The sequence below is a fragment of the Amphiprion ocellaris genome, chromosome 15 (genome assembly GCF_022539595.1).
Source record: "Amphiprion ocellaris isolate individual 3 ecotype Okinawa chromosome 15, ASM2253959v1, whole genome shotgun sequence".
Lineage (NCBI taxonomy): Eukaryota > Metazoa > Chordata > Actinopteri > Pomacentridae > Amphiprion > Amphiprion ocellaris.
Genome location: NC_072780.1, coordinates 7577846 through 7599556, shown reverse-complemented (window position 1 = coordinate 7599556; position 21711 = coordinate 7577846). Strand labels below are relative to the sequence as shown.

General features: G+C 42.8%; 1 protein-coding gene across 1 annotated transcript in view; it reads left to right on the top strand.

The window, feature by feature from the left end:
• Positions 1-443: 443 nt before the first annotated feature.
• pard6gb (par-6 family cell polarity regulator gamma b) overlaps positions 444-21711 on the top strand; it is a 36311-nt gene continuing 15043 nt past the window's right edge. The window contains exons 1-2 of the mRNA XM_023278770.3: positions 444-807; positions 6395-6617. Of these exons, the coding sequence (XP_023134538.1) occupies positions 736-807; positions 6395-6617 (295 nt within the window). The 5' untranslated portion in view covers positions 444-735. The remainder of the gene's footprint in view (positions 808-6394; positions 6618-21711) is intronic.

Sequence of the window (21711 nt, the reverse complement as noted above, 5' to 3'; positions counted from 1 at the left end):
GAATGTTGAGCATTTTTTAAAAGTTGCATTTTATCGAGATTATTATAATTATTGTTGTTGTTGTTATTAATTTTATTATTATTAGCCACATAGCATGTGTATAGAAATCATTAAGACAGATTTCTCGTTGTGAACTGTTGTTTTTTCCAGTTTATATTTAGTTTAGTTTTCTAGCATTGTTATGATTTAATTTGTTCGCTTAAGCACTACTTCTTATTTCCATGTTATACTGAAATACAATAACTAAATATATACTAAGAGTAAATAGACACTGGGTGGTCGTCTTACTCCTGTTTACTCTGTATTGCTCATGGTAGACTTAGTCAGTGCTGACTGGCGACTGTCGGTCTACATACTTCCAGGCATTGACTGAAGAAGGCCGCGCATTACGAGCGGTCCCTGAACGCACCGCAGGATCCCTTTTTCTTTTCGGAGGGCTGATGTCATTTCAAAACTTAACTCACACTCCCAAGTGAAGGCGGCGAGTCTCTGAGCTCTTCTCCTCCGGTGAAGTCCTACCTCATGTCTGACGGAGCTCGATAAGAAGAAAAAAGGTTCCAGGAGGCGAAACAAACCGAAGACAAACAGCGACTTCTCTGCTGAGAAGCGAAGCAGGAGGGTTTTCAGATCAGCAGCGGGACCAGAGAGAAGAAGTCCCCTGTTTCTGCGGGCAAAACGCGGCTCAACTTTTTTTTTTCTTTCAGCTTTTCGTACTTAACCTGCCGCTACAGAAAAATGAATCGGAGCTTTAATAAGTCGCAGCCTCTTCGAAACGTGGACTGTAACGCGGTGGAGGTGAAAAGCAAGGTGAGCGGAGTTTAAACTGCGATAAACGGGGGGTTTTAGGGAGAGAAAATAAAAGTTCACATGGTCTAGCAGGAGCCGAGCTGCTGGAGTTTGGTCCCACAAAACAGTCTGCAGCCCACATTTACTCCAACAAAGATCTGATGGTGAAGAGTAGCTTTTAGGTTCTTTTTTCCCCCTTTAATTTCTTATTTTCTTCTTATTTCTGAGTGTGCAGATTGTGCTGACTTGGCTCCTTCTCTCTGCCACTGGAGGAAAAAAACTGGTTTGGGATTGTTTTTAAGTAACTGAGCTTTAATATTTCTCTTAATAAGAAGGTTTCACCTGTTTATTTGGATATTTTGGATACTTTAAGTACATTCGGATCCTGTTTTGTGCTACATAGTTGCTTCTTTCTTAATGTTTTGGTTTGACAGTGCACAAATTGTCCACAAATTCTAGTGTTATGTAATAAAACCCACTATTTACTTAAACATTTCTCTTGGTAAAACATTAATTTAGTCAAACAAAGCAGATCTACTTTTGCTGTATGGTATTTGTTTAACTTTACTGAAGAAAAGTTAGATTTTTGCTTGTTTGAGACTGTTTTTGTAGCATTTTGAGGGCAAATCCAAACACATAAACCACCATCTAACTTCAAAATCTAACTGTGCCAAAGCTGCTCAATTGTTGCCCAACATTTTTCATTAACCGATTTAACTAATCAGCCTTTAAGAGTGCCTGTGCACAAACATTAAATGCCAACTGAGCTCCTCCTTCACTCTTCGTGCCAGTGAGATGGGCAAGTGTTGCAAGAGGTGACTCATTTGGTCCACAGGTCTTTTCACTTTTAAGCCCAGTTTCAGGGAGCTGCTGGGGCTTAAAAACAAACAAACCCAGGTGTGGAGATTGAAGCATCTATTCCTGGACACACATGATGCAGAGGAACTTCAAAGGGGGCTTGGATTGATTCAGGGCTGGTTTCATGTTTGCTCCACACAGAGAGGAGGGGTCGCTTTGTAGCTGCCAGAGGTTGTTTGTTTGTTTGTTTGTTTGTTTGTGGGTGGGACGGCGTGGCCAGATTTCTGCCAGCGTCATCGCATCGCTGCGGAGCTGAGTCACTGTCACACACGACGTCACACGCTTCCTCTTTCAGATCAGATGCTGCCAGTGACGTCACGTTCGGGTGTTTTGTAAATATTTTCTTCCTCCTCCGCTTTTGTTGTGCGTCAGGTGTAATCACAAGTATGTAAGAGAAGATGCTGATGGTTTGGAGGGAAGACAAGCAGTCCAGCTTTGAGGACATCTGAATAGCTGTGAAGATGATTATCTACCAAGTAGCTCAGCCGTGTTTGAGCCATAGACATGGGCATAGACCTTAATTAAACATGGATGCATTAACAGAAGCATCCTAAAACAGAAAATTTTGAGCATCCAACAGTTCTGGTCATTCTTATGCACCAATTTGTGCTTTTCCTGCATCAGTGTATGATAAAAATGTTTTTAATGTCAAGGAAAACACAATATTCATGCACAGTGAGCAAACAAGGGAGGAGCTTGTTCTTTAGCCAGCCTGAAATCTACATCTATGCAGACAGGAGTACAGAAACTGTTTAATAGTTTATTGTTTTAAGCAAAAATGGCAAAATGTGGTAGTATTTTTAAGTCATTTTCATTTTCAGCTGACCATCTCTGCGTTTTGCTTTGCTTTGGTGAATTGTGGTGGGTGCTATTTGCTTCAATTTAAACTAAGAAAGTGATATGAAGTGGGATTAATCAGATAAATAACAGCTGGTTTAACCAGAAATGAACATGACCAGAAGTTGCAGTCCTACTACACTCTCAAAACCAGTCCTTAAGGGCTTATCCATGCTCCAAAAATGTGTAGAAATGCCCATTTTGTACAGAAAATTGTAGATATGCTGAGTGGTGGTGAAGGTGGATTCTTAGAAATGACATTGCATAGTGTGTGATCAATGCTCTGCGCCTGGTTCTCGCTGGTTCCCGTTTGGTTTTCTCAAGGCAAACTGTCCCACTGATAAGCTTATCAGGGATAACACTGGAGGTGTCTGGCTGCCTGTCGTGGATCCTCAGCCAGGAGCTGGTTTCACTCACTTAAAGCTCTTATCAGAGACAGAGAATGTCGGGATACGGGGGCTGGGAGGAGGTTTTTCTTCTTTTTACCTTTATTCCGACTCATTCAGCTTTTCGGATGCTTTTTATTTGCATTCTTCCACAGTTTGAGACTTTGCTGATCAGATTGCACGTTTATGCATCTTCTAAAATGCAAAAAACTCATAGATTTACAGAGTGTTGAGTAAGAAACAAGCCAGTGTGGGTTAAAGGCAGAAGTCAGTTATCTTCCATTTTCTCCAGTGTGTCAGTTAAAAGGCTCCAAACGTGTTTCAACCTGTTGGACATCACTTTGCCTCGATATGCCAGGAGGACAAGTGATGTCACGTTAGTAGTGATATATTCTTAGGTTGGAGTTTTTAGTATTGAGGCCTGTGATTAATCGCGCCGTGTTCAGACTTGTTTCAGCCCGAGGGCCGAGTTCTGCTTGTGAAAACAGATTGTTCAGAGCGATGGTGACGTGTGGTGCCAAGAGAACGCTCAGAGTCGACGGGATGAGGGAGCCGACCGATATGCAGAAGTATAATTACGGTTCGGCAGGTCAAATGTGGCATGTTGAAGTCTTGCAGAGTTAATTGCAGTTCATTCGTGTCGTGGTTTCACTTTCCAGAATGCCATCAACACCTGTTGAACACCGGCGAACCTGTTTGTCGGCTTCTAATGTGGGTTGAGTTTTATTTGCTGGAATCCGCGCTGGGTGGCAGGTTTACGAAATGCAGCTTCACGAGTGAGTTGAGCGAATCTGGCAGCGAGTTCCACCCGCCTGGCATCCCCCTGGTCTCCTGACACGCCCCCTCTTAAATTCATATGTCATCTTCTAATTACAGAGCTGCCTAATGTATCCCCCGCTCTTCTTCTTCTTCGCTTCCAGTCAGTGTACTGCTGCTACTATGTCAGCAGTTTTTCCTCTCCCTCCTCCTCCTGCTGCCTGATCATCTCCCTCCTTGTTCTTTCTGCTGTCAGCTTCCCTCCGCTGTGAGCTGATGATTACAGTAACAAACAGCACCTTAGTCTACAAATTACCGCTGTGATTCAGACACCGGTGCTGCTGCAGTTGTATGTTGCTGTGGTTTGCTGAGCTGCACTCTTGTTGAGGCTTTGTGTGAGTCACATGATGACCCCACTGTGACCCTCAGCCACGTTCTCATTGGTGGTTCGGTGACCTAGAGCCGGCAAAGCTGAGGCACAATCGTTCGAGTCTGCGCTCTTGTAGGCATAAACAGTGGGTGGGAGGTGCGGCCGCCTGCTACTGTCATTCATATTTGCAGAGAATTTAATCATCTGCGTGTATTCTTGTTTTGTACAGCTTCCTATTTCCTGCTGTTTCCAGGAGGTGTGCTGCTGAAATTTGTTTATGCAGTGATATGATCTTGACGTGCAGCGTGACACAGAGCAACAGAGGAAATGATTCAGCCACAGCAGAGAGCAGCTCGGATCCTGATCATCTGATTATCGGTGTAGTTTGTGAAGGACTCACTAAAAAACAATGACGCTGGTTAAAGGTGGAGTAGGTGATTTTAGTCCAGTACACCTTTTGTCAGATTCAACAAATACTGTCTCGTGGTCCACCAGCTGTCTAATCTGTGTCTGCAGTGCAAAAAAAATGGTGTTTGTACACAGAACTGACTCTATATAGGAAATGAAGTGGCTCAGAGTGATCAACACAACAATTTTCCAGTGAATCCTGGGCACATTTTGCTCTTGCACATACCCCAGGAAGGGAGTAAGGGGTAGAAGAGGTGATAGGGAACAATAACTTTGGCACATGCAAACTATCTAAATATACTAAGTCTCTTAGTAGAACCGTAATATACACTATCAGTCAAAAGTTTGGACACACCTTCTCATTTAATGGGTTTTCTTTATTTTCATGACTATTTACAATATAGATTCTCACTGAAGGCATCAAAACTATGAATGAACACATGAAACTATGCAGTAAACAAAAAAGTGTCAAATAAGTCAGAACATGTTTTATATTTTAGAAACTTCAAAATAGCCACCCTTTGCATTGATTACTGCTTTGCACACTCTTGGTCTTCTCTGGATGAGCTTCATGAGGTAGAACCTGAAATGGTTTTCCAACAGTCTTGAAGGAGTTCCAGAGATGCTGAGCACTTGCTGGCCCTTCTGCCTTCACTCTGTGGTCCATCTCATCCCAGACCATCTCAGCTGGGTTTAGGTCAGGTGACTGTGGAGGCCAGATCCTCTGACACAGCACTCCATCACTCTCCTTCTTGGTCAAATAGTCCTTCCACAGCCTGGAGGTGTGTTTGGGGTCATTGTTCTGTTGAAAAATAAATGATGGTCCAACTATCCACAAACCGGATGGGATGGCATGTTGCTGCAGGATGCTGTGGTAGCCATGCTGGTTCAGTGTGCTTTCAGTTTTGAATAAATCCCCATCAGTGTCACCAGCAAAGCACCTCCACACCATCACACCTCCTCCTCCATGCTTCATGGTGGGAACCATCATGTAGAGACCATCTGTTTACCTTTTCTGCGTGTGCAAAGCAGATAGCTATAGTTTGGAAACAGGGTACCGTACATCAGTGAGCTTGATTTATTTTTTTGTTGTACAAATAATGCAATGAAGACATGTAGTGGATCTGTTTCTCCCCGTTTTGAATCTTTGTGCTAATTTAAGCCCATCTGCTGCTGGCTATAACTTCAGCACAGTTGCAGATCAAACATATGAGCCTTATTGGCCTTCTCCTGGCTAAAATTAAATAAGCTCACTTGTTCCTAAATGTGGGCTGCACAGTGGCGTAGTGGTTAGCACTTTCGCCTTGCAGCAAGAAGGTCCCTGGTTCGCGTCCCGGCTTTCCCGGGATCTTTCTGCATGGAGTTTGCATGTTCTCCCTGTGCATGCGTGGGTTTTCTCCGGGTACTCCGGCTTCCTCCCACAGTCCAAAAATATGCTGAGGTTAATTGATTATTCTAAATTGCCCGTAGGTGTGAATGTGTGAGTGATTGTTTGTCTATATATGTAGCCCTGCGACAGACTGGCGACCTGTCTAGGGTGTCCCCTGCCTTCACCTGAGTCAGCTGGGATAGACTCCAGCCCCCCCCATGACCCTAGTGAGGATTAAGTGGTGTATAGATAATGGATGGATGTTCCTAAATGTCTTAGCTCTTCCTGTAAATATGTTGCATTTGCTGTGTGAAAAGCAGTCCTGCTTTTTCCTAAAAGATAATGTTTCGTGTTGTGTAAAGCAGATGTTAGGAAAATGATATGACTTTGCTTGTGTTGAAACTGGTTTTTGCAAAGAATCCTGGATCATTTAGTTTTATTGCTTAGAAACCGCTCTCTCAGCTCCATATTTTACATCAGGTCATGACCACACGCTCAGCCGACTTCCACCCTGTTGATTTTATGTGTGCCACTTACCTCCTTGTTTCCTCTTCCTGTTTGCTTGTTGTACTGACTGTTCCTTTGATGTCCTCTTATCTTCTGTGTTTTTTTCTCTCTCTTCAGTATGGGGCAGAGTTCCGCCGGTTCTCGGTGGATCGGGTCAAGCCCGGTAAGTTTGAGGAGTTCTACAAACTCATCCTGCACATTCACCGCATCGCTAACATGGAGGTGATGATCGGTTACGCTGACGTCCACGGTGACCTGCTGCCGATTAACAACGACGACAACTTCTGCAAGGCGGTGTCAACGGCTCACCCGCTGCTCAGGATCTTCATACAGAGACAAGGTGAGTTGGATTTCAACTGCAGGACATACTAAAGGAATCAAGTTTTCTAAGTCTATTGAAGCTCATTTGGCAGTATTTTTCTCCAAATTTAGAGTCCTAAAGAGTAGGTCTTAGTAGCGTAAACAAACAACCGATATCCTGCAACTGGTAAACCTCTAAAACGATCATTTATTGCATTAACTGCATCTCAGGCTGCAGTGATTGTGCTGACTCGGATCAAATTTCCCCCCACAAAATATTTCCTCATCCAATTATGTCGAGGCTTTTCTGTTTATTTCATGCGAGGCTTTCTGTGTGTCTCTGTATATGTGTTTTCTGCGTTTCCTGCCCTCTTATTGGCTGGATCAGTCTCAGTCTTTGTCTGTCTGCCTAGCTAAGTCCTGAGCCTTATCCAGAGGAAAGGCTCGCAGGCAGATGAACACACACACACACACACACACACACACACACACACACACACACACACACACTCACACATAAACAGACACACACATGCACACAGACCGGTGCCTCGGCAGCCCCATAGAAATCAGGTCATTGAGCAAAGCCTGTATCCCGGCATACCAGACATTACTGAGAGACAAAAGATCTGCATGAAAAGAGAGACTCCTTACTGAGCTCCCCTCCGTTTGTGTGTTTGTGTGTGCGCGCGTGATGTGAGTGTGTGTTTGCTCCGACACAACACCGTGATACCCTGAATGGGAACCAAGTCCTCGTCTCCTTCTCTCTCTATCTCCCTCTCATTGATCCCAACTCTGGAGTGGGTCTTGACTGCCTGCCAGCCAGCCAGCGAGCATACAAATGAATCTATCGCCATTCACATCTATTCATACCCGCAGTCCTTCTTGGAATGTCCCTCGCCCGGTTGTGTAATGAACATGTACTCTCAAGGGTATTGTTTTAATTGTCCTGCAGTGGTTCAAATACAAAAGCTGTTCGCAGCACATTGAACCATCTTGTCGCAGATTTCCAGCGAGAAATTGCGTTCGGATAATTCAAGAGGCCCCATCAGACTGTGTGAGTCACTGCCTCGAGAGCTCATATGGCCGGAGATAAACTCCAAAATCAACGAAATCCTTGTGAGATAAGACGTCTGCCGGTGATGTTTAATTTTAAAACAAAAGTTGTGGTTGTTAACCCTCTGAACCCCAAGCAGTTTGTGAACATTTTCAGCTCCAGTCACATTTTTACTCATTGTGGGCTCGTCTTTCACTGTAACAAAGTCCTGCAGCTCTATGGAAACGGTAAAACCATGGCTAGAAGCAGAGAGAACACAAACACGTCTACTTGTGTAGTAAAACAAAGTTGTACTCATAAATCATGAAAAAAGGGAAAATGAGAGTGGAGCTTCTTTAATTGTCTTACAAAAATTGAAAAAAATACCTTGAAATAAACATGTACAGCATGTTTTCAAGCACCCCCAGGTGTTAGTAACACTGTGAAAGCATTATGGCTCTACATACTTTAGACATCTATCTATTAACATTTATAATTTGTTTCCATACTTGCATCCTCTCTGCTGTGTGTAAATACTGCCTGCAGCTCAGCCGAGTTCGATTTTTATGTCCCTGAGTTTTTGTCAGGTGACTGTTGGATGTAGCTGAGTGATTAATGGTTTATAAAGCACAGATTTTTTTTGCTTTTTACCGACTGTAGTGAAAGCAAAGTATTTTTTTTGACATTTTTTAAGGGAGACTTATAAAAATTAGGTGATTTTGATGAAATATCATGATTTTAATTTCATATAAGATGAAATTTTATGAATTTCCTTCAGGAATAATACATTTCTCTTGTCTTATCTCAGATTTGCTATTTTAGCACAACACAGATGAGTACTTCATGGACTGTCTGAAAGTTGATAATACAGTTTCTGGTTCTGATCAACAGTGTCATTTTTCAGATTTTTAAAAAAGATATCACGACGGCAGGCTTTGGTGCTCAGAGGGTTAATTAAATCCCTCCATCTCACCTGTTGTTAAGTCATGTAGTGTCAGATTTCTTTCCTGACTGCCATCATCTGAGCCCATGTGGTGAGATTTCCTGCATTTTTGCACAGAGATGTCACGCATTGCTGCTCACTGTCCCGCCCAATATCATATACATCCAGAAGGGACGCCTCTGTTGGATGAAGCCTAAAAAACTAAGCATATGTTTCTTATGACCTCTGTCACATTCTGTCTCTCTCCATCCCCGCCATGTACCAGAACACTTAATACAGGAGAAATCCCCGAAAACACCAGGGGGACAGAGTGATCCTTGCTGACAGACGGATTTGGTTGCCCTTACTGTAGGTTTATGTAGTGTTGTGGTTGGGGCGAAGCACAACACGGACGTGGTGATGTGGCCCAGAGGAATGTGCAGTGTTGTGACTGATGCTGAAGCAGTGAGAGCATCCAAAGCCTCGCAGTAGTCTATTGTTGGTCGCCAGACAAAGAGGTGTGTGTGCGATAGTGCGAGTACCTCATGTCTGAGGGGAGATGCTCTGGGCTCAGGCATGAGAAAAAGTGTGTGCGATCATGACTGTGTCAGTCAGTACCAGCCAGTTAATGCGGGTCATCAGCGGTGTCATTGTGTATCTTCTCCATCCCGGTCAGCGGATCAGCCCAGATAAAAGAGCAGGCTTCACAGACATATTAAAACCGTGTGACTCACCATCCCATCCAGTCACAGCGGGGAGCTTCTGTGTAACTTAACTGGGCTTTCATGTGGATATGAATGTGAAAAGAAAAAAACACTTTTAATAAGATGGCTCAGCCCCACAAAGTCTCATTTTCTGTTTCCTTTAAAGAGGAAAAAGTTGCTACAGTGTATGAAATGTGCATTTGTTTCACCCTCAAAGCCTTTAACGGCTTCCATCAGAGTTAAAGATGAAAGAACAGATGGGATGGGAGACATAAAGACAAACTAAGACAGCAGTTTGAATTAGAAAGGGAAGCGGTTTTGAGAGGAAATGAGAGAAAATCAATGGAAAAGGTCCAGTGACGTATCAAAGTGTACAGACAGAGCAGCTCCACTGGACTTGGTTAACTAATAACTCAGAGATTTGTGGTTCATTGCTCAGTCAGTCAGACTATCCCCTCTGAGATCAGACAGCTTTCTGGTACTGTGTCCTTTTTTTCTGCTTTCGCTCCATGTAACAATAGGTATCCCAACATGTGCATGTCTCTTTTATCTACCTGACACTCCCCTTCCAGGCTTAGATTTCCATTGTTGCTAAAAATCACTTATGCGCACGTGCCACGGTTTTGTGGTGATACAGTGATAATCCGGCTGATACCTGTTTCCTTCCCTGTGGGGGCTGATGGCAGCTTCTTAAAATTATGACCTTCATGAAGAGAAAACAGGTTGTAGTTTATAGTAGATCACAGATGATTACAGGCTACTTACCTTCAGTCAGGATAACACCTGTGTTTTTTGTATATCAAACCAGGAAATCCACCAATATCTAAAACATTAGTGTTCAAGGAATGAAAACCAAAATATTGAACGTGCAAAAATGCCTCTAATTGTGTTGGGGTGACTCTAATTATTATGTACTTATTTGTATTTTTATCTAATCTGTGTAGCTTCTCTCCTCTTTTGTAATCTGCTTTGTGTTTGCACAGTCATATGTGGAGATACCAGGATGAAGTCTGTTTGCTTCCACCGAATGTTAAACACTATTAGCAAACTTTCCCAGACTTGAAAGCTGCCTGATCTAGGTTGTAGTGCGCCTGAAGTTAATGTGCCCTTTGCTTGGTTTTCATACTTCTTTTAATACTATAAAAAGAATGTTTCTCTAAAACTATTACTTTGTCAGCAATGCAAATCTATTTGTAAGCATATTGAGCTTTAATTTGCATTCTAAATGTGAATGTGAATTGCTGAGTTGTGTGTAGACATAGTGACAGAAAATGTAATTTACCCAGTTGATCTGCACAAAAGAAAGGAACCGTGTTGACTTAAATTGTTTAGGATATGTAGATCATGCTGTCTGTTTGTAACATATGGGCCGTGTGAGGGTGTGAAGGGCCTGTTTATCCAGTTTAACTGAATGCAGTTTAAAATTCCTTCACTTCTGCAACCTCTGCTACATTTCCTCCAGTCAGGCAGAAGGTGTTATGCATCCCCAACAACGTCAAAACCTTGATGGCTAGTTTGCAGAGTCGGGGGGAGGGTAGTCAGTTCACAAAGTGAAGTTTTGCGCTGAGACACTTCTACATTTCTCAAGCGCGAAGAATCGGCAGGGGGAGGGGCAAGCAAGTGACGGGAAAAAATGGGACGCATCAAAAGATGTGTGGTGAAAGAGTGGCTCTGTATGCGGAGGTGGACTCCTCGTCTGGGCGAATGTGTGGGGGTGTGATTGTAATAGTGAAGTCATGTGTAGTCAGCTGATGATTGATTGCTCTTTAGATTGGGGTCACATGCAGATTTCTGTGCTTGAAATTGTTCTGTTTGAAGACAGGAAGTGGATGCTATCACTCCAGTGGTGTCTTCTTGGCTCAGCTTTTAGTGTCCTACGTAATGCATTCTGTACTCCTGTACTCGTTTAATCAGGCTTTTAGTTTATGGTGTCATTATCTAGGAAAACTACAGGACTAGCAGCTGCTCATTCATATTCTAACTTAAAATGATGCAAATTAGGACACAGATAAGCCTGAGAGGGAGCGCTGCATACATCGTTAGGCAAATATTTTCCACTCCACCCGTAGATTTCCACATTTCACCAGCTTCTGTTATTTGTATTAAAGCTGCAGTTGGCAGAAACCCGGAAAAGACAGGGCTCTCCTTGCAGCCTTAAGCTTCCTTGAGCTCCTCCCACCAGATGAGCACAAGCAAATGCATGCAATTTAAACATGCAAAAATAGTCAAAAGTCAGTATTCATTTTTGGCTTTACAGCAAACCTCAGCGTCCAGGTTCGAAAAGACCTGTGATTGACCAGAAATTATGGGTTATATTTTTACTGAAACTGAGCCATGAGGACTGTTCAGACCACTTGAATTGCAATATGCTGCAAGATTAATATGGAATTCACGCCCAATAAAGCCAGAAAACATAGCCTACGCTGGCTTTAAATGAAAGAACATGTAAATAACCACTGTTAGTTACGGAATACATTGAAGCTTCTGTCATGAATCAATGCTTAGAATAGAACAGGATCTCTGAATGAAGGCTGTTAATGTGCTGAAAAGCTTTGAGAGCTGGCAAACAAGCAGGCAGTAGTGCATAGCTACAAACTTTCCGCTCTGAAGTAATGACTATAGTAAACCTGATGATGGACTTTTATGATCTGCTACATTGGAAGACTAGTAGGGTTCAAATAAGGATATGTGTGTTAAATTATATTGAAGTTTTGCCTGTAATTACAGTAAGATATGTAAAACTGAATTGATCCAAGCAAAGCACATTCCTGTATTTGAAAGCTCGGTTTAGGGAGAAAATGCAGGAGTGTTTTTTTGTAGACGCAGACTAAACTTTCAACAAAGAGCAGAGACCCCTGTTTGGCAAAGTGCGAAGGGTTTAAGTAAATAGAACAGTGGAGGTAAGCCAAGGTCGCATCTGTGTGACTTCATATCTGGCGTGCTTCAGCAACCCGACTGCTGCCCACACCTGTGAAAACTAGGACCAGATACCGGCATCGGCCAAACTAAAGAGAGACGTGGTATCAGCTGCTCTGCCAGTTCAAGCTAAGCTGTGCAAAAGTCCAGACCGTTGCTGTTTCACAACATCTCGGGCAGCGCTGTTGCTTGGAGATAAAAGAAAATACATTTCTTTGACTGTCTGCGCTTCATTGACTTTCAACAATGGGCTCTTTGGCTTTTTCTTGTTGCATCAGTGAATCTAGAAGTATGTTGTCAACAGCGGAAAAAAAAGTCTGGCAGCCTGTGAATATAGAGGTGCCATTTACACTCAGACCAGTTAAGTTCAAGAAGGGGACAACAAGGAAACTGCTAATGCCGTACTGGAGTGTAAAGTTAATGAAATGTTTCAGTATATTCATCATAATGTTGAAACTGTTGGCATCCAGGCTTAGTTACTAGTTAGTTCCTTCCATTCCAGGTTAGGTAGTTGTCACGGCGTTATGTTTTAGTTGTATCTGATGCACAAAGAGATGTTTTGGGTGTTAATGATGTGGATGACAGCCACAAATTTGACCTTAACCAGACCTGACCCGACCTTTCCAACTCTGACTTGGAGCAGGAGCTCTGGTGAAACATTAACATCCCACATCTACACCTTTTTTTTTTCTAAATTTTTAATGGAATTAGTTTCTTAATGACTTTTCAATTAGAGAAAGAAGCAGACATTTACCATTACATTACATGACTTTAGGCAGAATAAAGAGAGCCAGTGAAACAAAAACTCTGCTGCCGTGGTCGAATGTCTGAAAGGGTTACAGTCTACAAGAAGTTTGGTGGATTTGGGTTTGTTTTGTCTGGTTTTCTGTTTTTGCTCAAGGCGATTTTCATGCATGTTTATGAAATCTTATTTCCTCATAGCAGGAGCCGTCTCATTTCTTCAACTCTTTTCAATGTCCTTTAGACGTCTTGATGCTGGAAAGTCCTGTTTTTGCTGTTGCATTTCATCTTTTTTTGCCCTTCTTGCATATTTTCAAGTACATTTCCTGGTTTGGCAACTTGAACATAACGCAGCTCCAGAAAGTACATCTTCTCCTCACTGTGTGATAATTATTGTATCGATTTCTGCCTGTAGGTACTTAAGCAACTATTGTGCGTTTTAGAGCCGCTGTCTGGTGGCCAGCGGCAGGGATCCTGTCAGCACATCTGGCCACGCTCTCACCAAAGGGCTTCTGAGAACACGTGCACGCATGCCTTGTGTGTTTGCAGTGTGTGCGTTTGTCCACATGTCAGTCAGTGGGGTTGCGTTGCAGATGCGTCAACATGAGAGCGCTCAGTGATGGTAGCCGCAGGTTAAAGCTGTGACCCCATACAGACGAGAGGAAGAGCCACCTCAGTAATTATCCCAGTCAGACCTCGCTAAGCTGATTTCATCCTCGGAACACTGGATTAGAATTGATCTCTTGATTAGTGTAGATAATTCAGAATTCGTTCGTGCCAGTGTGCAGCTTTGTTCCTGCTTTGTCCTGTTTGCTCAGTTGCATTCCGGGTGCTGTTTGTTGGATTAATACCTTACATTCCAGCCATTCCATCAAAACACCACGAAGGGCAGAAACCATCCTTTTACTCATACCAGCATGTCTATTTTTATCATGTAAAGGCACTGCCCTTACTGCTTTGCCTCTGTGTGCTTTTTGTGACTCCATTTGCGGAGTCATTAGGAGTGAGATCTGTTATGTTGGCGCTTCAAGTACCTTCTAGTGTTAGTGCTCGGTACCAGAGTGTGGCCTCAGGCTGGGCGATGAAGGAGCTGGTTTAGTGAAAAGGAAGGAACAAGAAGCCGACTCACTGCCTACTGCTCCTTGATGGAGAAGGACAGCTGTTGTCAGTTAATCTCAGTCTTTTCCTCTCTCTCTTTCTCTCTCATGCTTTTATTTTCTTTACGTCTCCCCCAGTCTTCTTTGCTTTCTGCAACTCCGTCCGAACGGCTGGCGACAGAACAGTGAAACCCATCTGTCTGATCATCTTGGTACACGTTCAGGAATTCTGTTTAAGGTAGCTGCGTAGACCGATCCTCATTCTTTTCACATTACAGCTCCGGCATGACTCAACTGTCAAGGGCAAAAGGGGGAGAAAACCACGGCAGACAGTGGGGAGTCAGCCTGACAGTAAGAAGGAAGGAAGCAGGGAGGACTGGGCAGGTTGAATCCACCCCTGTCAAGGCTTTTATCCTCTTGTTGCGATCTGAGTCAGTTTTCAAAGCTTCAGCAAGCCGAGGTGACACAAGCAAATGTCGCGATCAGCATGGGACAATAAGACTTTTATTGGAGCTTTCTGTAAGCCCTAAAAAGATACTTTGATGACACATCTGAGTCACATTCAGAGGGCAGCCTTTCATCTCAGGCGAGTGAGGTGTTAAAGAATAGACAGGAATCGGTGTATCTCTGCCTTGTACGAAATAAAAGCCCCGTCTCTACTGAGTGAAATTTTCTCTGCCGTAAAATCTTTTAAGGAGTGTGTGTGTGGGCTCCTCCATAAAACCTGTGTGTGGCCTTTTCTCCGCGTGTCTTCAGACAATGCCAGCCATAGTTAAAGTCTGATGGAGATGCCTGGTTCCTGCCAGGAGCCGGACAGAGCAGCAGCAGCCCCCCGTCTGATGGGGAGCTGCCTCTCTTTTGTGAGCCTCCGACTGCAAAGTCGCTGCAAGCCGGCCAGGATGATGCCGTAAATCATGTCAGCTGGCACAAAGAGGGACAAACGAGGACGCACAAATCCGCACGGATGCTGCAGCCACTTTGGAGCGAACACACACATGATTCTATCACATGCGTCGTATGTTTGCGAAATTATGGTGATGTCACGGCCAGATAACCCATAATAAAGCATGCCGGGCTTGTTTCACATGCAGCTGACACACATACGCAATGCTTCTCTTTGTTCTCGAGTCCTGGAAGGGGAGCTTCTGTGTTTTAATTAAACTTCCAAGGCTTGTTGTGTTTGTCAAAACTATATTGGTGTTTGTGTTTCCTAAGTCCCTGCTTTCATTTTGGTTTACGACCCTGCTTTGAACCGCGCCCCCCGCTCTCCCACAATGAAGTTTCCAGACATTATGGGACAGGAGTGTCTGTGTCGGGGCACCCCCTCCTCTGCATCGTCTGTTTGTCGCTTTTAACGAGCATTTCATGGATTTATTTGTGCATTTTTAAACCTCTGAGTAAACATTGTGCTCGTTTTGGGTTTTGAATTGTCCAAAAAAAACAAAGAAGTCGGGTTCGTGGGAAATGGTTCTAAGAAAACTGATTAAATGTTTTCTTCAGTATTTGACGTGCAGATTTCCACAAGGATGCAGCCGATTTGCAGCCCTTCGTATTGAACTTTATACACAGCTGCTCTCAATTCAGAAATGCCATCACACCTCGGCAGGCTTTTCTGTTTCTGAAAAGCTCGGTGGCTGAGTTGAAATTGACTATCCATGCTGCATTTGCATAAACCCGAAGATGCAGGCTCTGGAAGTGGTGCGATGGATGTGATGGATATGGTCGGTCCTTGTGGGACAAACAAACAACTTCCTCAGCCGCTACCACCACCCCAGCCACTCCTCAGCTGCAGGAACCTTCAAAGACAGAAAACAAGCCTGAAATACTACAGGGCCTTATTTCTTTCCTTTGGTTTATAGCTTTAGATCCTGTGACTTTGAATTTCCAACTGTGTGTGGGTTTTTGTTCTTTGTTTATGTGTTTGTTTTAAGTTTATGCTAGGAATAATGGACACAGCTTTGTTTTGGACTACCTCTGTCTTAACTTTAGAAAACTCAATCATGACACTTCTGGTCTTCCATATAATAGGATACATGTTATTTTGAATGTTTAGTAAAAAAAAGAATTATAAGAATTGATTGTCATTAGGAAAATACTGTTATATTCACTGTCTTGCTGATAATTAAATGAAAAGATTGATGCCATAAAAGGCTACATCCAACAGCCTGGAAGCGGAGGAAATAATTAGCTTGGCTTAGTTTTCGTATTGAGCAAATAAGAGGAAATCTGTTAATAAGTGCATTTTAGGCACTGCCAGGTTTACTGTTTCTATCTATTTCCCGTCTTTGTGCAAAGATAAGCTAACGGTTCCCTGTCTGTAGCTTCGTATTTAACAGACAGACATAAGAATGGTGCCCATATTCTCATCTGATAACACTTTCTAGCAGCAGATGTGGATTTACTCAACGTACCTTTGGCCTTTTATTGGGACGCATACACAGCTTGTAACTGTGAAGAAGTTAATGGTCCCAAAATAATGAATTGTCCCCAGAAAGCATCTTTCAATTTTCAGCTCAAAACACTGCAAAGATGGTTTATTTCACATAACTGAGTAACCCCTGGTTGTATCCCTGTTCTAAACGGGTTGTTTCGGTGTCTATAACTTTAAGTATAGCTCAGCTGCTACTGTCCCCGCCCCCGTCAGGAAGAAGACTCTCTCTGTGTCTCTGATTTCTCCATTATTGTTTCAGGCTACATCGACACAAATGTTTTAATTTTAAAAGACATAACTTGTGCTACACTTACAGCTATTATTCACATTTCTCTGGAGTTTTAAAATGTGTAAAATGCAGACTTTTGGAAATTCTGCTGATCCTGTTTCAATTTGAAAACTCCGGGTTTGCATTTTAGTCAAAAATGGAGACTTTTATAAACTATGACACAGACATCTATATTTTCGTGACACCTTTATTATGCAAACTTTACCCAGAAGAAACCAGATGTAGGCCTTGACTTCCAGTGATTAATTCAGTATGTATATATGTATAACATATTAGGGTACTGGTGTTGCTGGTCTTGTTGTCTGTGCAAACAGCAGTTGTGTAGTTACAGAAATTACTTTTCCCAATTGCTGTCCACTGTTTCATGGTTATACCTACATGCCCAGTGTACATGAATAGTCCTGTGTTACGTCTTTTCTGGCGTATTCGTGTGCATGAAAGCTATTTCTAAAACAGAGCTAAAACACTCATCTGGACGGAGACCATTGAATGGCTTTTTTTAAATGAAAACATATTTGTGTGAATATAGTATTAGTTTAACCTATTCTTTTCATCCATATGTGTGCTCCCTCTTGATTGCTGATATATGCATGGTTTCCTTTTATTTTCTTTCCCGAATGCTCCATTGAGAGGAGAGTCAGCTGATGTAGGGTTTGCCATACAGATCTACGGTTGGTGTGAGTTGGATGTGATGAGACTCTGTTGTCGGAATTGGGTCTAACTCTGAGCAAGAAATCAAAACATCAAACTACTGTTTTCCCACAATTGAATGGTGAGAAATTGGCTCTTTTTTTCATAGACAACTGGCTATAGTAGAACATTATTAGCATGATTTGATGGTTCAGCAAACACATTTCATCAGTACTGCCTCCCTTAATGCATTAAACATCACATGTAAATGCTGAATTCCTTCAGCTGGGACAGAGACAATACTGAAATTGACTGAAAAGGAGAATGCAGTGGAAAATTCCCAGGCCAAGTTTGGGCTGAGCCACGAGCAAAGTGAGGGAAGAGGGTGAAGATTTGGGGTTAGACAGAGCGGGGAGTATGGACGCTGGGTGGGTGTTAGTGGGTTTCTGAGGGAGGAGTCGCTGGTTTTGTGCAGAGACGGATCGCTGTGAGAGTGCTCACTGCAGTTCCTCCTTAATTACAGCTCTGCTGAAGGACAAGGCCAGGCATGCTCAGTGTGTGTATGAATGTGTGTAACAGTGGAAAGCTCGCACTAATTCACACATGTACATGTTGTGAACACAAGTGCAGGCTTGAGCAGAGGATTTGTGTCCTTTGAGGAAATCCCAGTTAACCTAATTTCAGCAAGTTGGCTTTTAAAGTTTGTGTGAATGAGATCACACCCTGGACTATTCTAGAATTAAGTTTTCTGTCATTTGATTTGAGCAATGATTCATTGGATTTGCTCTACCTGGAGTAGAGTTTGATTTATTTTACTAACTTTTGGATCAATTCCACATTAGATTTTTAAATGGATGGTATTGTTAAGAATCTTTTCTAAGCTGCTCATTCGAATCCTCCTGATCTTCAAAACATTTCATCTACTTTATGTGACTTCAGAGACATCATGCAGCTTTCTGGCATTTACGTTGAGCCATGACAAATGCTTGCTAGCTAGTGCAACAGCAACCTACTATTGCCGCTGCACAGACTTATTTTGGGAGTCCATAATTACAAAGGAGGGACTGACTTTGCTTCTCGACAGCTTCGCCGCAGCAAACACACTCACCGCTGGTAATGTTGGCTTCAGAGCCACACAGCTCACTTAAAGATAGCTCAGCTACAAAAACAGGTTCATGCTGGCTGCTAGTGGCTTGACATGTGAGTTAATGTAAAGATGTAAATCTATCAACCCCCTTCATGTTGTAATTAAGGTGCGACGCTACTCCGCCTGGCTTTGAAATGAGTGGTGTGTTCGCTGCTGCAGATGCACATACACACCCTTATACTATACAAGCTGCACACTGCAAACACACATTCCTTGTCCCCTGAATTAGATGTGCCCGACACGTGACGTCACTTGTTTTCACCATTTCGGTCAGAAGTTCGTGGCCCTGAAGGAAAAAACACCCAGGACTAAATTCACTTAACTTAGAAACCCGTGTAAACAAACAGGCAGTTTATTAGACGACTATATGAACCCTGCCTGTGTGGACCCCAGTCTCTCTCTGCTTCAGGGTCCATGTTTATTATTTTTACACGGTGTTTGGTCAGTGGAACCTCACTAATAGTTATAAATTTGGGGACAGCCAGTCACAGAGCTCGCATGCACAAACACACGTGCAGTCGCCAGCGTGTTTACATGCAACGCTGCACGTTTGTGTCATTTGCAGTGTTGTGTTTTTTTTTCTTCTTCTTCCTTGAAATAGTCCAAGCTGGTCTGCAGAGAGGGAGTAGACTGTTTCTTTTGGGTTGTTTACTTTTCTCGCATCCCCTTGTGGCCGAACCACACTGACGAAATAAGAAACCATTGAGTTGTTTGTTTTTAAGGGGGAAAAGAGAGGCTGTATTTCAGAATTATCACTTTGTCTGACTGGAGCATGTTCAAAATCCATCTGAAAGAGGGTTAATTAGCATTTTTAGTTGCTATTGCATTATTGCACATTTGATTTTGTGTGTAACGCTGCAGCAGTAGTGTGACAGAGCATAGTCTTATATAGGTCATGAGGCTAAGACAATGAGACAAGCTGCCGTGCCCCACCAAGACCACTCTGGCGGTTGTTCTGCTGTAACAATGCAACCGAGTGATTTGATTGGCTAGAATTGAGCTTGAAGTTTTTTTATGATTGGCCGTCACAAATCACCAGAGCTGGCAATGATGGTAGACGTTGCAAACTCCATTGAACATCAAAGGAAATCCAAAGGAGCCTCTGAACCCCTTCTTATCTGTGGTTTGTGCAAGGTGGTGTTTAATATGATCATTTAGTGACTGGATATTTGATTGATGTTTTGTTTCCTGTCAGATTAATCAAAACTGCACAAATTCTGTATCCTTTAACCCTCTTGTTATCCTCATTTATGGGCACCAAAAAATATTGTTTCCTTGTCTGAAAAAAAATCCCAAAATTCAGCAAAAAATAAATCCCCAAATTTCAGAAAATTTGCAAAACCTTCAGGAAGAAAACTCCAATAATTCCTTAAAATTTTCCCGTAAAAGTTTATTTCAAAAAAATCCCCCAAATTTGGCAAGAAAATTCTTGTAAATATTTTCAAAAAATGAGGAAAACTCTTCCAAAAAATCCTACAAATATCTAAAGTGATTACATATATATCAGTAAAATTCTAATATTTTCTTTAAGAACATTCACAAAAAAATCAACCAAAATCCAGCGAAATTCGCTGGATTTTGGTTGATTTTTTTTGTGAATGTTCTTAAGAAACATTTTTAACATTTCTTTTTTCTTCCCAAAAATGTTGAAAGATTTCCCAAAAATGTTGAAAATGTGGACATCAGAAGTTTCACTGTAAAATAGATTTTTTTTTTCCACATTTTCAAACTTTTAAACGGGTCAATTTTGACCTGCAGGACGACACAAGGGTTAACAAGAAAGTTGAAGTGACCAAACTCAAAAGCAGCGCCTCATCTTGCGTACCTTTAACAGCTGACCTTTAAGAGTCACACAAAGTTGTGGTTTGTCATTGAGCCAGTTTTAGATGAACGCTCATTGGTTCATTTTGTATCAACATTAAACATTAAAAAACTTTCATGAACTAAGTTAGAACCTACAGCCCTCCTCCTACTATCTTATGAGCTCCTGACCTGACTCACAGATGCCTGGCAGGAATAGACAGACACACCGTGAGAGGATACTGCCCTTTCTCCCTCTCTAACCTCCCCCCCTTCTCCAAACATGTGGGCCACGAGTTGGTGGTTGAATCAGGCCAACTCAGCAGTTCGGGATGGGAGAGGAAGGAAAAAGAATGGAGGAGGGGAGGAACGAGCCGTGACTCTTGTCCTGATATGAATTGTGTCCTAGAGACTTCCTGAAACAATGGACACTGACAGCTCATGTGGAAACACTCCCACAGTCAGCTTTGACATGTTGTGTGTGTAAGGGCAAAGAGAGAGGAGGAAAGTAATGACTTTGCTCCGGAGGACTAGATGAAGCAAAAACCACAAATGGAGTCAGTGGAGCAAAGCAGGAGCAGGAAGAACCCAGGATATGTGTCACCACGCTCAGGAAGCCCTCTGTTATGCTGTGTGCTTGTGTAAGAGAGGGAGTCTCAGGTGCAGGGGATGATGGGAGGGAGGCCTGTCCGAGCATGTAAAGGATTTTCACCAATCACACTCGGGGAGTGAGGGGGCCTCACCTGGAGGCCAGGAAGGGGCTTTTCATTGACCCTCGTTCATGACTGATTAGAGCTCAATGACAGTTAATGGCAGGGAACCCAGCGTTCCACTGCAAATCTCAAGCTGAGGATTAAACACGGCGATTTCCAACTGGATCAACAGTAAAAGTGGACAAGAAGCCAATATTCAGCCGGAGCTATCATACTGATTTGTGGTGAGCACACTTGACCGCTGAGCCTGTCAACAGGAAAGGTGGATGTGAGACTGTCTGCTTGCATACGGATAAAAGTGATCTCATTCAGCTTCTGGGATAACATTTTCTTTGGCCTCTTATTAATCAAGCTGCAGCATGATGGGTTATTTTTCTTGCCCACAGTGTGAATGAGACGAATGTCTCCGGAGGCAGCTTCATAACAAAGGATCACTTTTCCTGTGGGTTGATGTAAGACCTTCTCAGCAAGATGTCCTCTGTGAAGACAGACACTCTCGCCCTTTCTCAGTCTCACTTTGTGTTTTCCCTCAAGCCGGCCGTTTATTACAAAGAAAGTCAAAATTTGGCACACAGGAACTATGGCTTGTCATTCTTCAGCTGTGTACACAAGAAATGCCATTTTTTCACGTGTGCATGTGTATTTACTACTTTGGCTGTCTCATTTCCTCACCTGTCTGTCTGAATGTCACGTCCTGCAGAGTTTCTT